Source organism: Protopterus annectens, chromosome 11.part0 (genome assembly GCF_019279795.1).
Source record: "Protopterus annectens isolate FY-2018-M chromosome 11.part0, PAN1.0, whole genome shotgun sequence".
In the NCBI taxonomy this organism is placed as follows: Eukaryota; Metazoa; Chordata; order Ceratodontiformes; family Protopteridae; genus Protopterus; species Protopterus annectens.
This window is the reverse complement of record NC_056745.1, coordinates 820,514,077-820,532,299: the sequence shown is the minus strand read 5'-3', so window position 1 is coordinate 820,532,299 and position 18,223 is coordinate 820,514,077. Positions and strand designations below refer to the sequence as shown.

Below are 18,223 nucleotides of genomic sequence, written 5' to 3'. Positions count from 1 at the left end.
GCCTGTTATGACTGTTTGAATAGGAATAACACTTAGAACATATGAGATGGGAGCAGCCTTTTTGCTGAATGCTATTATACTGTTTACTCAGTAGGACGAGTTAGGCCAAGGTACTACTAACCACATTACTCATTTTCATGTCGCAGTATCCACCACTGCCTACTCCTCAGGTTCTGACCTGATGGGGAGGTTTGTAACATAGGGATGTTCACAGAGGTTTAATTGAGATGTGAACTATACTTGACTGCATTCTATAGCCTAATATACTTTGCCTGATTCATTTTGCCCATCCTTTGTTTTAGGAGTCTGCTAGACAAAAAAGCACTGAAGCAGGCAGCAGTGGTTTGAGCTGAATTAGTTATATAAAACTAGAAAGCAATAACTGAAATAAATTTAGTTGAGGTGAGAAGCAGCTTCGACAAGCTTTGTGTGACCCAAAAAGGAATCTTAAGGCAGAGAAGGCCCTTTAAAGATTTCTTGGTAGCTAAGAATATGGGAGCAGAGGAAGTGTTTTTGTTCTCATTTGCGACAATGTATCTGGTGTCATCTATGTTAACTACTTATTCAAACATGTTAATACACTGTACTGAGGCAAAAACAAGATGGCGCCTTATTTTTGAGAATTACTAATCACTGCAGTTATGTTTAATATGTTAGTATTGCTACATGCTTTGTATGCATACTGTACATACACTAATTGTATTACACCATTTTAGCTAGTTAATAGCTAACTATTTAAAATCATATTTTTTGTTTACCAAATAAGTCGTCATTGTAAATGACATCTAAATAACATTGCAGACATGGTACGGGTTAGAATTAACTGGAGAAAAATCACCACAATACAGTCTAGGCTGTTTTATTTAAATTAGTTGCTCTTAGGATTAATATATAAGATTTAGTTAGAGAAACATTTTCCTTTAATTGCATTTTATTTTTCTTGTCAATGACAATTGCCATATTGCTCTTCCATTGGAGGGAGAAGTAAATGATACAACAATAGCAAAAAAAAATGTTCAGTGTAAAATATTTTAATTACTTTTTGTGACTACAGGTACAGGTGATCAGCTGTCTAGCCCTATGGAGCTGAGTACTAAAATAAAGTCCCCCGTGAGATGCAATACTGTGGAAAACCAGAGATTGCGCTGGGAAAGAAAATGGAGCAGGACAGCCAAAGAGCTTGTAGAAACAGAACAGAGGTACTCTGAGCAGCTGGAATTGATCAAAAGTGTAAGTTAACTCTACCTAGGTTGTCAACAGTGAAAATCATTTCTTCTTATGCTCATTTTTGGAAGCAGTGACATTACAGTAAATATGCCTGAAGAAACAAGTTAATTAAGCATGTCTTGCAAATCAGCGGGGTAATACTGTCTTACTTTTACTTGATTACACAAGCTATTTTTATGACAAACTCTGTCTTTTAATTTATGTAAACTGAATTTTGACTGCTGTGTTGTATGCCTCTGTGTTTTACTGGCTAATCTGTGTTTGTGTTCTGTATTTCAAGTAATCTGCAGCAGAGAAGAGCATACCACTCTGTATAGACACAAGCTGACTGGTGCAGGGATTGTATTTCACAAAATGCAAAAGCTAGATTTTTTGGAAAGTTCTGGGTTATTCTAGACCATGCCATATTTATTTTACAGCATATGACATTTTGTATTTTACTAAGATTTTTTTTTTCTAAGCCAAGATCTCATGATTGAGATAAAATGTAAAAAACTAAATTTGTATGGATTTCTTCACCTAAGAATAGTTTACCCCATGTCTGTAACATGTCAAATAACAGTATGGACGATATTAACATCTGGTGTGTAGATTTTGTCCGATTTGTAGCTGATGTTTTAATGTAACCTAGCTTGCTCGTGTATTTGTTAGCACAAGTTTTGTCTTGATTAATGCTTTACCGTTCTTTCATCTATTTGGCATACATGCATCAGTCTGTATCCCAGTAGTGTACAGGTCCTATTTAATCTCATGTCAGTGCCCAGTTCTATCTAAACGAGTAGTTATTTCTCACTAGACAGATTTTTTTTTTATCAAAAAAATGCCCTCCCATTGCTGTAATACAGTAAGGGGCAGGCATCATCTTTTTGTGAGACACAAATCCAGCATGTGCATTGGGGCATGTAAGACATTGATGAGAACTTGATGATTAAAGGGGACCTTCTGAAAAATAGTGACATAAATTTTCATATGATAGTGTTTTGGAAACAAAACATTCAGATTGCAGACCTTGATCTTGAGTTTAAAATGTTTTGTACATTGTGATACTTATCCGCAATCTTATATAAGCCACCAGATTTGAGGAACTGTTATGTTTATGGGTTACTTTAACCCAATGATAAAGCGTTCTATTTGGTGATGTAAATCATCATAAAGAAAATTTCTGTCAAACGGTCTGATATAGCACCGAAGTTTGAGTTTGGAATTTTGAAGAAAATATTCCAGTGAAATATTCGAATAGTTAAATTCAAAAATAAATTGTCATGAGAGCAAACATATTTGAACTATGGCAGATGTGAATGAAATGTTAGCGTTAGCAAAGAAATGCAGAGGAACTTCTCTGCTTAAAAATAAGTGAGGGGAAATATTTAAAGCAGTTTAAATAGATTTTAACAGTTCGATGTATGAACTTCATTGAGATGGAAATTATATTTTTATCACCTAGACTGCCATATTACATTGTTTCTGAAAACAGTTTGTGATGTATTATGTTGTTACGGACTGCCTGCTCTGTTTTTATGTCACACTGATAAGATCAGAGGTAAAAAGACAATGGAATAAAGTGTATGTGTGTATTTACTTTCAGCAGATACCTCACCATCTATAGCAGTACACACTTTATTTCTGTGCTAACTGCAATCACAGGAGACCCATACTCCCTGGAAAGACATAATGTCAGCTAGGTATTATAAACAAAATAGATTTGTCTAAACTTAAGCATATGAAAAGTATTAATGAAGCAATAAACAAGTAAACACTTGTGCTTCTGAAGAACCAACTTGATTTTAATTATGTAGCATATGTGGGTAATATATTTATATGCCTGCAATGACATAATTTTAGGGTGAGGCTATAAAGAAAAGATGGGAGAAAAATCAAAAACGCAAAGCCTGCTTATTTATTTGTCAATTTACTGAATGCGTTTACCTTCAATGGATAGACCATAGCTGGTATTTATAGTGTCAATAATTGCTGTGGAAAAAGATGTAATATATCTTACTAAAAATTTCTATCTTTTCAGAAACAAAATTAAAATCCCAGCAGATTAAAAAAGTGTGATGTAGTTTTCCATACACATGTTATAATCAATGTTTAGAAAGCCTGTGTAAGTTTTTATTAGTATTAATCATTTGCCCTCATCAGAATGCCTATAGACATAAACTAATTCTCTTCCATACTCTCTGCAGTAGTCTGTTCATTCTCTGTTGTACCAGGTGCCTAGTGTATGTCTGCTTGGAACTCCCTTATTCTTTCTTATGATTCTTTTTTGTATATACTCTAAATACTGTATATGGCTTGTCTTTATCAGAAAAAACAGAATACGCAAACTTCGTGGATGAATTTTGGTTCTCAAAAATGAAGCAAAGCAGGAACAAACAGTGTAGAGACCAACCAACACAGATGGTTAATCTACTGGTTTTATCAGGTGTGTTGGTTGCTTTCTACACTATTTGTTCCTGCTTTATCTTTGTTTATCCCATGAACTGCATTGGTTTATCCATAAGCTGCTGCGCTGATCATAACTTTGTGTATAATGTTTCACTTATTGTAACCTTGTACAGTGTAATAGTTGAGAATGTTGTTGGAGCCTTTTAACCTGGGTCACTGCCGAAAATGAGTCTCTCTTGGTCCAGTTGGAATTTTCTGGTAAACAAATAAATTGTTTTCATTTTATGAAGAAATTCGGAAAATGGAATGCCAAATACTCAAATAAGCTAAAGTGTAGCACGTTGTAATTTTATAATTTTCTTTATTTACAAATGACATGAATGTGGTAAACGTCAACCAAATGTGTGTGGTATTGACTTGGAATGTGTGTGATATGTCTGACCTGGATTTTCCATAGATGGACAATAAGTGGAGGCCTGGCAATGTCGGCAGAAGGTGTTACTGGAGTGAACTACTGTATATTTCCTTAAACAACTTAACATGCTGTAGCAAGAACAAAATTTGACAGATTCCTGCGTAGAATCCCTGCTCAGGGGAATGCCTGTTTTTCCTTGTAGCAGGAACATTGTCTAGAGAGTGTTGCCTGAAGCACATTTTTGCAAGTTTTAGTTGCATAAGCACGTGCTGTACACCAAGCACAACTCCCATTGCTTTCTGTCACACACTAAGCATTGTGCATTAAACACTGCATTTTCTTTGCCATCATCATGCCAACAGGGTATCCAGCTTGGTGGTGCCTGTTCCCTCCCTGCTCTTGGTTATTCCCATTGTGTCATAGCACTGTGTGCTTCTTGGTTTACACAATGAATTTGGTGCAGCCATGTGTATCTCAAAGCCTACAAGCCTGAATCCCAATACAGCAATTATAAGCATTAGGGTTAGCGTTTTTTCCTGTAAAGTTCATGAGTTATTAAAAGACTTGCTTTGTAAAGATTCAACTGTTTTTAGTATTGTTTTTGAGAGTTATGCAATTGTTTACCTATAGTTTTGTGTTAAGTTTGATATAATGCAGCGGCATGGTTTTACTTCTTAAATGAAGAGAAAACACAAGTGTGTCAATGCCTCAAATGTCTTGGCCACTGACAACATAGTGAAGGGTTGTAGCTTGCCCCTTTATTTCTAAAATTCAGCAGTATGTAGAAAGCATTTGTTTAGAATAAGTTTTTGCTAGAAGGTAGTAAATTGTGTATTCTGCTAGAATACATATATTTAACTTGTATGACAGCAACATTATAGTAGCACTTGCATATCTCTTAATATGCAAGATTATTTTTATGTCAGATTTGAAATAATAGAGGCAGAAATACATGCATTATATTTTTGCATATATTTATACTTCTGCTTGAAAGTGAAGATAGGTAGATTATCTGTGTGTTAGTATATGAACTCTGCCTTCTTAGCCAAAACAGTTGATTTCTAAGTAAGCTGTGTTTATAAAGAATACAGCGAAGGAATATTTGACTTAGGAATTCGGAACATGAAATTCCAGTTTATGTATTTCTTAAATTGAGTTTGTTTCATGGCTATAGATAAAATAACACAGGGAAATATGGAACCCAGGCCAAACAGAGTTTCACACAAACTTGTAGGTAACAGAAACTAGTTTAAGCCGATTTCACTGCGTATTAGAGTAGATCTAAGTAATTTCAGGTTGAAGCTTTTTTTCTGCACTGATGGACTGCAACTTGAAGCATCCCTTTGGAGCTGCTTATTTCTGTGATGGAACGGATTTACTGTATGCTGCGGCTGTCTGGTTTGTAATTGGATAAACAGACATCCATTATCCTCTAAAGTATTTGTTGGGGTCTTGTGCTGTTATTTATTTGCAGTGCATGCAAAATAGTATTATTGCTATAGCTTGATCACCCTATATGTTAGTTCTGATTTTTCAGTAGAAGCTATTACAAAGAGGGTCAAATGTGTTCTGCTTTGCTCTGCATGTCTCTGTCTGTATGCCTCTCTCTCTTATTCTCTGCTATTTTACTAGTTCTTTAACTTGGTAACACTGACCTTTCCTCAAGTTGTGGGAATATGTTGAACGCTAGTAATAGAAATCAGTCTTTTATTCATCTGATTATAATTAAATTTACTTGAATAGTAATACCCACTGGTTGCACATATCTGTTCCTTTTAAGTATTCTTATATAGATGCTAATGGAAAAAGACCTACGGCCTATTCAGTGTGTGTCCCGGTGCTGCCGCTGACCTATTTGCAGCTGCCGCTTCCCTGGCTATGCCCAATCAATGTCTTGTTCTATCTCGGGTATCTCTCAACATCTGAGTGTGCATCATTGTCTCTCATAGTACATTTCAGAGCCCTACCTCTCAATCTGTGAAGCAGTATTTCCCGATACCCACCTTGAATAATCCTCCTTCCAGCTGCCACAGTATCCCTTTCTAAATACTTTGTTCTTCCACCCTCCCCAAAACACTGCAGTGGATCTGTGTGTTAGTATATGAACTCTTCCTTCTTAGCCAAAACAGTTGATGTTAAGTTGTCAATCTCGCCTTCATTCTTGCTTGATGGGTTCGGAGCCGATCCCTCGGCTCCGACTCGGCACTTGCTTTAGCTCGAGAACTCCTTTTACCAGCTCGAGGCAGCCCCATATCCCATGATGCAAGGCAGGAAGTACCCAGATCTCGTTTGCCGCTTCGCTTGGGAGGTCTTCTCTTTACCAGCTCCTGGTAAGTAATTCACTTTTGTGACATTTAAGCCCTTTTTACTTAAAAACCTTTTATTTTTTGATAGTTTAACTTTAAACTTAAATTTTCTGACAGAAATCCCTGTCTCTTTTAAATTTTTTAGTCAGTTAATTTCCCTTTCCCATCCCCCCCCCTGTTAGGGTGTGTGTGTTGGTTTATTTTACTAAATCCCCTTTTGGGATTAATTTAATTTAATTGGACTGGTGTGTGTGTTTTTTGGGCACCATGTCTAAAGAGAGGGTTTCAGGTTTTAAGAAGTGTGACTCGTGCTGTCAGAAGATGTCTCTGACAGACGGTCACACTTCTTGCCTGTACTGTTTAGGCCCTCTTCACCTGCAGGACTCCTGTGCTATTTGTCACTCCTTCAGCCAGAGAGTCCTGCAGGAGAGAAGGAATAAGTTGATTCTGACGGTCTTCTTAAGCCGGAGGGCTCTCCGGCTAAGTCGGCCCCACAAAAATCAACAAAATCTGCCAAGACCCAGGCTTCTGTTCCTAAGCCTGTGGCCTCGGCTCCGACTTCGTAGAGTCGAGATCGCCTCGCTGGAGCCGATTCTGATCTACTAAGCCTTCGCCGATGGCTATCGGTGCCGAATCTGCTGACCACTGTGGGGTCGGTTCCGACCGGCTCCGACACCCGTGGCACGGGCACGTCGGCTCGATCGGCTCCGACACCCATGTGGCACAGGCATCGGTGTCGGCTCCGATCGGCTCCGACACCGTTACTCTGGTGGGTGTATCGGCTCGGCTGGAGCCGATACATCGAAGCGTTCTGCCGGCTCCGAGAAATCGGTGCCGACAGGATCAATAATATCGGCTCCGATGACCCATTCCAGGAAGAGGTCGAGGTCTCCTTCCTTGGAGCCAATACTTTCGGCTCCGGCCTCCCCTCTTCTATCGGAGCGGAGCCATCGGAGCCGATCTTCAAGGTCATCCAGGTTGTCAGACCATGACCTAGAGAGAGTGGTCAGTAGATTGCTCAAGTCACAGGTACTGGCCCAAATGCTACACAGTCCGTCTCAGCAGACGACTGTTGGTCCACACCCCGTTACAGTTCCTCCTTCAACTCTACCCCAGAGTTTGGAGTTGGAGTCTTCGGGCAGGGTTACTGCTACGGCTGGAGGACGGATACCCCTTCTGTTCCTTCAGCCCCTACTCTTATCTCCTCTTCTTTAGAGGGATTGGTGGTCGGGCTTCCATGGTCTCCTCCGAGGGGAGTGGCATCGGACCCTTGTCGAACCGCTCTTCCCCTTGGAGCCTCGGCCTTGGTGAGCTCGGCTCCGACATCTGCCTCGGAGACTTCCCTTCGGTGGCCCCTGGAGTTCCTAGCTCTTGGAGCGGGGTCTCTCGGACCTGCCTGGGAGGGAGCATTCGAGGTGATGAAGAGTGTACTGGCCACTGGTATCAGTCAGCAGTCTCTTCCGTAGCTCCTCCCTCTATTGTACCTGTTGACATCTCTGCCACTTCTCTTGCTACAGGACCCAGAGATCCTCCGCCTCAGGTTTCCCCATTGGGAATTTCCCCTCTTCCGAGGATTCTCCTGATGTTTCGGGAGATCCTCCTAGGAAGAGGACTTGTAAGAGGAAGCATGTAGACTCCCCGAGTCTGTCACTGGATACTGACTTTGATGAGTCAGAGGGATCCCTAGATCCCCTCTGAGGATGTCTCCTTCTCAGACATCCTAGAACTTCTGAAACAGAGGGGAAACTGGCCTCCAACAATCCCTCTGAGGATGAGTCAGTATACCTAGAGGCGTTTGGATCTCGGCCCTCCACCTCCTGGGTGTCTCCGCCTTCGACCCCTTATGCAGGTTATAGCACGAAGGCGTGGACAGCTCCTGACTCTGTAGAGCCAGTCCCTAGGAGGCCTTCTAAATTTATAACTGCCCCTAGTGACAAACAATTCCTTACAAAGGGTGTCCCGCTGATGCCATGGTGGTAGCTGCGGCCACCAAAAGGAACTTGCAGATCCTTCCGTGCCCGTCCATCCTCCTAATAAGGACTCTAGGACCATGGATAGGTGCAAGCGGATGTTTTCCTCAGCGACCTTTGCTATGTCGTCGCTGAATTATCTTTGTCACTTCACCAGACTCCAGAGAGATATCCTGAAGGAGCTGGGGAAGTAGTTCAGGATCCTACAGCTGCAGGGGCCCAAGAAAGATTGCTTCGCAGCTAGGAACCCTCAATTCCATTGCTAACTCCTCCATGCGGCTAATATCTTATGCTGCGGATGGAGCAGTAGAGCCGCAGGCACAGGTGTGGCTCTTAGACGCCAAGCCTGGATGCGGCTATGTGATTTTTGGATCCCTTTAAGGCGTCCTTCACAAATTCTCCCTTTGATGGGTCAGCTTTGTTTGGCCCTCAGGTGAAGGAAACCTTGACCAGGTGTGAGCAGGACGGCAAGACTCTTTCTGCTGTTGGAGTCCGTTTTCCACCCCTTCTAGGCCTTATCCCAAAGGACAGAAGGGTGGGAAGATGTGGTTCCGTAAATCCCAAGGAGTCACGCCGATTCACGTGGTCAGTTTACCCCTAGAGGCAGAGGGGTAACAACAACAGATGCCGCTCTAGAGGCAGAGGGGTCCAAGAACCAGGGCAACAGGGAGTCTCTTCCTGAAAAGCCTTTTCAGCATCCCTGAGGTGTTGCCCGGCTGTCCCTCCTTGGAGGCAGTCGGGGAAGATTATCACTGTACCCAGAAGCCTGGCATTCCCTCACTCAAGACAGATGGGTACAGTCGATCATATCCAAGGGTTACATAATTCCTTTCGAGGAAAGTCCCTTCCCTCAAGTTCCCTTCCAGATGTACCACCCGGTCTAAGGGACATTGCAGAGTTAGAGATCGCAAAACTACTGCAAAAAGAGCCATTCAGCCAGTCACAATAGACCATTCAGAGCCGGAATCTACTCAAGGTTCTTTTGGTCCCCAAAAGACGGGAGACTGGAGACCAATATTGGATCTCAGCAGACTCAACAAGTCTGTCAGGAAGACAAGATTCGAATGGTCACTCTTCAGTCAATTCTGCCCTTCTTACAGAAGGACAACTGGATGTGCTCAATAGATCTTCAGGATGCGTACTATCACATCAAAATTCACAGACGCTCCAGGAGATTTCTCCGCTTTCGGCTGGGGTCCAGTCATTTCCAGTTCAGAGCCTGCCCTTTGGTCTCACTACAGCCCCCAGAGTGTTCACCAAATGCATGGCAGTGGTCACGGCTCACCTGAGACGTCAAGGATTCCAGGTGTTTCCGTATCTCGACGACTGGCTCCTGTCAGCCACCACCAGGCATCAGCTCATACAAGCCAGGGATTACACAATAGACCTTTGTTCTCATTTGGGCATCTCAGTCAACTACGAAAAGTCATCCTTATCGCCCTGCCAGTCTATTACCTTCATAGGCGCAAACTTAAACACTGTTCGGATGTCAGCTACCCTTACAGAACAAAGAGTCTCAGACATTCAGACTCATGTCAGGATCATTCTGGCCAGCAAAAAGGTACAGGCCAGAATGGTTCTAAAGGTATTAGGTCTTATGGCTGCGGCCATCACTCTTCTTCCCATGGCTCGATTCTACATGCGCCTCCTTCAGTGGATGCTGTTCACACAGTGGTCATACCAGCAACTCCCAATGCGTCACCAGATTCTGGTGACACAAACATGCAAAGAACATCTTGCTTGGTGGATCACATCGTCTCAGGTTCACCAAGGCAGGTGCTTTGTACCTCCGTCCCCAATAGCCACTGTCACCACGGATGCCTCCCTGATCGGGTGGGGGGGTCATTATCAGGGCAGGATGGTTCATGGGACGTGGCAACCGTTCGAGTACCATCTGCACATAAATGTCCTGGAGATGAGAGCAGTGCTTTTAACGTTGCAAGCCCTCAACGACTTTCTTCCCGTAGGGACAATTGCAGTCCACACAGACAACATGTCTGTAGTTTGGTATATCAACAATCAGGGCGGAACCAAGTCCTACCCCTTGTGTCGAGAATGTCTCAGACTATGGCAATGGGCGATCTCCTCTCATCGGTTTCTGGTAGCAACGCATATCCCTGGGAAAACCAACATTATAGCGGACAAATTGAGCAGAGCTATTCTCATGCCTCACGAGTGGTCTCTCAAGCAATCCATAGCGGAAGAGATTTTTCTGGAATGGGGTCGTCCATGTTGCGATCTTTTTGCTACTCCCCAAAACAGCAAATGTCCAGACTTCTTCAGCCTCTTCCCTCTATCAGGCTATCCCCCCAGAGACGCTCTGACCCAGGATTGGCCCCAGGGACTTCTTTATGCCTTCCCTCCATTTCCTCTGATCCCTCAGGTGATCCAGAAAGCTACCGTTTGAGAGCCAAATTGATTCTCATTGCCCCTTACTGGCCTCGACAAGTTTGGTTCCCGTTCCTCCATCGTCACCTTTTGGTGCAGCCGTGGCATCTGGACCCAGTACCAGATCTACTGATTCACCAATCCGGTCAGCTGCACCGGTCAATCCCTTCTCTCAACCTCACAGCATGGTTGCTCCACTTCCTTCCTTAGCCAGGCTTCCTTTGATCTCTAACCCAGTTAGAGACATCATAGTAACCGCTAAAATCCTCTACCAGGAGGATTTACACAAGCAAATGGAAACGTTTCTCTTATTGGGCTAAGGCCCAAAATATTGATCCTTTTACTGCCCCTGTTCAGGCAGTCTTGGACTTCTTAGCAGAGATTTTTCATGCAGGCTCCTCTTCTTCCACAGTCAGAGTTCAATTGGCTGCTATTTCCAATTTTCATGTCGGTATAGCAGATCATAATATTATGTCCCATAGGCTCTGCAGGGCCTTCTTGAAAGGAATTTTCCTACTAAAGCCTCCAATTAGGAATCCTCCTCCTCAGTGGGATCTAAATTTAGTGCTGACATCCTTGATTCTTCCCCCCTTTGAGCCAGCTGTTTCTTGTTCCCTGAAATATCTTTCTTGGAAAACTTTATTCCTAGTGGCTATTACATCTGCCAGGAGGGTGTCTGAACTTCATGCTCTTTCGGTTCGACCCCCCTATTTGATTTTTCACAAAGACAGAGTATCTTTGAGAACTAATCCATCCTTTTTACCTAAGGTCGCTTCAAAAAACAATCTGAATCAATCTATTGATCTCCTGTATTTTTCCCAACTATTCAGATAGAGCTGAACAAAAGCTACATTATCTTGATGTCCACCGTCAGCTTAGATATTATTTGGACAGAACAAAAAAATTTAGAAAATCTGATCAACTTTTTGTTTCCTATGCGGATAATAAAAAGGCCTTCCTGTTTCTAGAGTGACTTAGTCCCGACGGCTTTCTTCGGTCATCACTGAAATTTATACGATCAGGGTAAAACAGCTGTGCTCAAAACCTAAAGCACATTCAACTAGGAGTTTAGCTACTTCTACAGCTTTTCAAGCTAGACTGCCTTTAGACACTATTTGTGCAGCGCCACTTGGGCCACTCCTCACACTTTGTTTCCCATTACAAATTGGACTTGGCCTCCAGGGACAGAGCCAGTTTTGGCTCTACAGTCCTCAAGAGTTTGTTCCATTGAGCCACCCAGGATAGAGGTGCTAGGGACGCGGTCCCATCAAGCAAGAATGAAGGCGAGATTGACAACTTAACATTAAGAAGTTATGTACCTACCATAACGTTCCATGTTAGTTGTCTTCTCTCGCCTTCTTTCTTGCGACCCTCCCTCCTTCCCCCTGGCCTGGACAGATCTTGTATAAGAAACTATAATACTAAAGACCATTTAGACCTGGTCCTTTTTCCATTTGTAAGTTTCTTCTTCCTTTGGGAAGTATTGTTTATGCTTGGTGTTATTGCCCTTTTGTCAACAAACGAGATCTGGGTACTTCCTGCCTTGCATCATGGGATATGGGGCTGCCTCGAGCTGGTAAAAGGAGTTCTCGAGCTAAAGCAAGTGCCGAGTCGGAGCCGAGGATCGGCTCCGAACCCATCAAGCAAGAAAGAAGGCGAGAGAAGACAACTAACATGGAACGTTATGGTAGGTACATAACTTCTTAATTTCTAAGTAAGCTGTGTTTATAAAGAATACAGCGAAGGAATATTTGACTTAGGAATTCGGAACATGAAATTCCAGTTTATGTATTTCTTAAATTGAGTTTGTTTCATGGCTATAGATAAAATAACACAGGGAAATATGGAACCCAGGCCAAACAGAGTTTCACACAAACTTGTAGGTAACAGAAACTAGTTTAAGCCGATTTCACTGCGTATTAGAGTAGATCTAAGTAATTTCAGGTTGAAGCTTTTTTTCTGCACTGATGGACTGCAACTTGAAGCATCCCTTTGGAGCTGCTTATTTCTGTGATGGAAAGGATTTACTGTATGCTGCGGCTGTCTGGTTTGTAATTGGATAAACAGACATCCATTATCCTCTAAAGTATTTGTTGGGGTCTTGTGCTGTTATTTATTTGCAGTGCATGCAAAATAGTATTATTGCTATAGCTTGATCACCCTATATGTTAGTTCTGATTTTTCAGTAGAAGCTATTACAAAGAGGGTCAAATGTGTTCTGCTTTGCTCTGCATGTCTCTGTCTGTATGCCTCTCTCTCTTATTCTCTGCTATTTTACCAGTTCTTTAACTTGGTAACAATGACCTTTCCTCAAGTTGTGGGAATATGTTGAACGCTAGTAATAGAAATCAGTCTTTTTATTCATCTGATTATAATTAAATTTACTTAAGTAGTAATACCCACTGGTTGCACATATCTGTTCCTTTTAAGTATTCTTATATAGATGCTAATGGAAAAAGACCTATGGCCTATTCAGTGTGTGTCCCGGTGCTGCCGCTGACCTATTTGCAGCTGCCGCTTCCCTGGCTATGCCCAATCAATGTCTTGTTCTATCTCGGGTATCTCTCAACATCTGCGTGTGCATCATTGTCTCTCATAGTACATTTCAGAGCCCTACCTCTCAATCTGTGAAGCAGTATTTCCCGATACCCACCTTGAATAATCCTCCTTCCAGCTGCCACAGTATCCCTTTCTAAATACTTTGTTCTTCCACCCTCCCCAAAACACTGCAGTGGATCCAGTGTAAGCTCAGAACTCCTGAGAGGCACTTCTCACAGGACAGAGTATAGCATTTTCTTGGTCAATACTGATTTCCTTTTAAATTGCATAGCTTGATACTGGGGCTGAATGCAACCTTGTCTCTTCTCTGCCCAACAAAACGGCTCCCCACCAAGTACATATGTATTTATCTACTTTTTATCTGTTTGTTCCCCAAAGTCAATGGGCTTGCTCTTTTTATACATGAAATTGTCCATCACTGTGTATTTACCATATGAGTTGCCACATCTCTATTAAGAATAGGCACTCAGTTTGCAACCAGTGTTCCAGTCTTTGCATTGTTTCCATATGGACTCATACTTCTGTTAAATCCCACTGGTATATGTAGCTGAAGTATTCAGAATAAGACGGGTCCCTATCTAGTTTTTAAGTGTGAAATTCTGATCTGTTTCTGTGCTGAATTCAGCATATGCTGATATTTGTATACCCCAATGAGCTCAGGGATATAGTAGTACTATACATAGGTAACTATGGATTCTTGCATAAGGTGGGATGAGTGAACACCACCTAAGATGATTTGCCCATATAATGTCCTGGGTAGTAATAGATCTTGGTGCTAGAAATGGAGGGGGTATTACATCAACATGTGTCCTGAAAAACAAAAATAGCTCCTAACGGCACACTGGAAATGGTGCAAGATCTACTGCAGACTTCTAGCCTTAATAATTTTCACTGTTTAAAAACTGCAGTTAAGAGATCTTAAAACTGTGTCAGCTTCAGAGCATGGAGCGAGAAATCCTGTGTCCCATATGACTCAGTTTGATAAGTGGCCTGGGCAATGGAAGTATCACAAGGTGGGGGTTGGGGGGCCAAATAACCTTAGATTGTCCTTCCATATCACTGTTGCAGTTTTCTTTACCGAAAGGATCTCCTGTCTGGCCAGTACAACAAAACCTTTAGTTCTTATAAGTGCAGTATGTCACAATTTCACATGTATACTCCCTGCACAAGGTGCAGGGCATAAAGGTGACATATGGATGCATTCACCCAGAACCTCTTTTTGATGACATTCGAAAAGCCATTGTTGTACACTGGTCTGAATGCCCTTCTGTACTGGTTACCAAGCCATATTTACAGATAAGTGCCTCACTGGGGTTTCTTCTCCTTCTCTTTACCTTTCGTGGTTATCGTGTTCATATCATCCAGAAAGGGAGAATGTCAGTGTTGGAGGCAGCTGCCCTATAAAGACCACCATGACCAGTGTCTCTTCTTTTTGGGTACTTCCTTTGACCATATGAGTGGTCTGTCTGCCAGGCATTTGTGCCCCAGGTGCTTCACAGTTGTCATCTCCTCCTTCTCCATCTACCTGGAGAACCAACATCTTAAGCTGTTGGCTCAAGGTGCAATGACAGAGTCCTCCCATACAGAGGGACAGCTGTCTGCCAAGAAGGCGGCCAGAAAGTTAGGCCTGATCGGGCTGGTGTCCACCCTCCCATGGACGTCTGTCTTGAGTCTGGTACAATCCTGGAGGACCATCCAGTGCTTGCTTTGGTTTCCACTGCTGTGACCCCATCAGAGGCTGGCATGAGTCCGGCTTCTCTCATGTCCTCAAAGGTTTTTCAAATGTCTGTTCCTGATGCTGAGGGGCACCACTGCTGAATATATCCAAAGGACTGAGGAGGATTCTTCAGATCTTAGCTAGGGAGGAGGTTCCTACAACCATTGAGTCTTGCCAGGGGTCTGAACCTCAGAGGGTGTTTTTTGTGGATGTCCAGCAGAAGAAGAAATAAAAGCAAACCGTATTTCCCCTGTTCTTTAGGATCCCCAATGTGAATGGCAGGATTTCATTCAGGGTCTGTGTAATGCTTTTATGGCCTTAGCCTCCTCAAGGGGATCTCTGTGCCTGCTCTTTCCTGGTCTTCCGTTCCACTCAAGAGGCCTAGGGAATTGGAATCCTCAGATGAGGACCTGGATTCAAGGGAGAATCTTTGGCTTACTCTTCCATATCCCTCCCCCCTTGGACTATGGTTCAGAGGAAGAGGACTCCATGTGGCCAGATTCCCCCGGGAGAACTCTCCTTTGGGTATACCATTACCTGTATGATGTGTTATTTTAAGTGGGACTGTTCTTAATTCTCTGAGATTCAGAAAAGATTACTGTGAGCACCTAAAGATGGAGTCTCCTACACCATCTGCTGTTCTGTTCTGGTTGCCCTCTTGGATACTTTCTCAGCAGCATCTGTAGCCCCTGACTCCCTGCCAGATAGATTCTCTAAAGTAAGCAACGACCACAAGCCATTATCCAAAACACAATTTATTCTCCAACGTCTCAGCATGAATGCCTTCAAGGAGTAAAATGCATCTAAAATGTCCTGGCAGGCCATTTTAGATGTAGACATTTTAGATGCATTTTACTCCTTGAAGGCATTTGTGCCGAGATGTTAGAGAATAAGTTGTGTTTTGGATACTGGCTTATGGTTTTTGCTTTCTTCTGTGAACTGGTGGCTTTGGAGGTGTATTGTTGCTGTTTAGACTCTCTAAAGTGCCTGAGGAGTGCAAATTTGTTTTATAAATGCCCTTCTGTATTCCATCTCCTCTGGTAAGCCACCCAAGTTATTGCCCTCTACCAAGCTGTTGCCTTCTGATAAGGACAATAAGGCTATGGAAAGGTTTGACAAAAAAGTTTACACTTGTGCCACTCTGTCTTTTAGGGCCATCAAGTACCAGACTCATGTGACCAGGTATGTCTTCTCCCTCCTCCTTCAGGTTTCTAAGGTATTTTCTGACCTCCCTGTCTCTGAGGGGAAGGCTTCGGCCCTTTCCCTGCTGAGGTTGTCGTTTTAAGTTGCCTGCTACTCAATCAAATGCAACTGATGTTACTTCCAGGGCTGCTTCTTTTGTTCAGTTATGATCATATGACGAGGTATGTTTTCTCCCTCCTTCCTCTCCTAAGGACAAGAAGAGTTCTACGCATGTGCCTCCTGCTAGGTCTACTCTCCTTCTGCCCTTGACCAGGTTCCTGTGTCCCTCTGTCACCATCTCTTCTAAATAGGTTACAGATGAGTTCAGATTCTAGGGTTCTGTCCATTCTGTCCTTAACTCACTCTTCTCACTAGCTCCCTCTAATCATCCTTGACTACACTTTCTACTGTCTTCTAAAAATCTGTTAAAATCGCGTCAGAGCAACATTCTATTGTAATTGTCTTCATGCAACTACATTATGATAAAACTGGGTTTTTGTAACCACTTACCCCAAAAATTATATTCATCTTAATGACATATTTCTTTTTATACATCTTAAAATAGTTTTGCTATACTCCTGATTATTGACACTGTATAACATTGTATTCCTATTTAATACCTTGTAATAATCCTGTAACATTGCTGTTTAATGCTAATTTATAATAATTCTTTAAAATGTTGGAGCTTTTCTCCCCAGGCCTCCGCTGAAAAATGGCTCATCAGCTCAGTTGGACAATCCCTGTCAACAAATGTAAAATAAAAAAATTAATTATTCATCAGGGTTACTTCATGGTTTGGAAATCCCTTCCTCCCTTTTCAGGCATCTCTTAACCTCCTCTGGAACATCTATCTCGTTTCCCAAAGGTTCTTCATTCTCTTGACTCAAGGTGCCATTTAAGCCATACCTCTTGCCAAGTAGGGAAGGAATTTTATTCTGGAATGTTTCTGGTTCCATGAAAGGATGGCACTTAAAGACCAGTTTTGGATCTTGCCCAGCTGAACACCTTTCTCAAGCTTCCTTCCTTTCGGATGTTAATTCTGCAGACATTATTTCCTCTTCTTTTCATCCTAGGCCTTGCTGGGTACCTCTGGGATTTCAAGGATGCATGTATTTACATTCCCAGCCATTTTCTCTTAAGGAAATTTTTGTTTGTCTGTCTGTTGCGTGCATTTTCAGTCCTCTGCTTTGCATTTTGGCAAATGCCTCGCTCCTGTCATTGCTTTTTGCACAACCCATAAACATCCAGAAGTCAGTTCTGGTGCCTTCTCAGGATCATATTTTCCTCTGCTGCAGGCTTCAGACAGTTCCCATGCTGGCATCTCGGCCTGTCCACAAGTCTCTCTACTCACATTTTTTCAATACCTTATTTCTCTGACAGCTCTCATGGCCAGGGCATTTCTCAGGGTTCTCCTGTATATATCTTCCACCATTCCACTGCTCCCTCTTTCATAAGAGGAAGCTTCATTGGTACCTCAAGTCAGTGTGGCTTCAACATTGCCACCCCCTGTATTTCCCAGTGTCTTTCACTCCCTTTCAGAAGCTCAAGCTTCATTGGTGGCTTCATCAACTTTCCCTCAACCTGGAGCTTCCTTTTTCAAGCTCCAGTTCCATCACAGGAACACTTTACAGATGCCTCAGATAGGAGGTGGGGTGCCCCCTGTGGCCTACTCAAGGTTCAAGGTCTCTGGCCTGCTCACCAGAGGTCAGACTGCATCAATGTAAAGGAGATGCAGGCCCTGCTGCTTGCTTTTCATTCCCACTTTCATCCGGAGCCCCTCAAAATTTTCATAGACAGTAACATAGTAATGTGGTATGTCAGCAAGCAAGTGGGGCACAAGGTCCTGTCTTCTTTACAGACCAGCTCTTCAGGTCTGGGATCTAGCTATCCAGTTTCAAGTGACACTTCAGGCAGTTTACATTCATCCAGAGTGCAATCTAGTGGCGGACTCCTTGGGCTGGTTCAGCTCACAAGCTGGCGAATGGATGCTTCAGAGAAACGTTTTTCTGGACATTACCTTCTGGCTTGGAAAGTGGATGCCTTGTCTTTTCCTTTGAAGGGGATGTTTCTG

The 18,223-nt window shown here is 42.7% G+C and overlaps 1 protein-coding gene across 1 annotated transcript in view; it reads left to right on the top strand.

Annotated features, from left to right (window-relative positions):
* Positions 1-1,058: 1,058 nt before the first annotated feature.
* The window catches only part of ARHGEF39 (Rho guanine nucleotide exchange factor 39), a 1,319,667-nt gene continuing 1,302,502 nt past the window's right edge, over positions 1,059-18,223 (top strand). Inside the window, exon 1 of the mRNA XM_044088228.1 lies at positions 1,059-1,230. Within this exon, the coding sequence (XP_043944163.1) occupies positions 1,081-1,230 (150 nt within the window). The 5' untranslated portion in view covers positions 1,059-1,080. The remainder of the gene's footprint in view (positions 1,231-18,223) is intronic.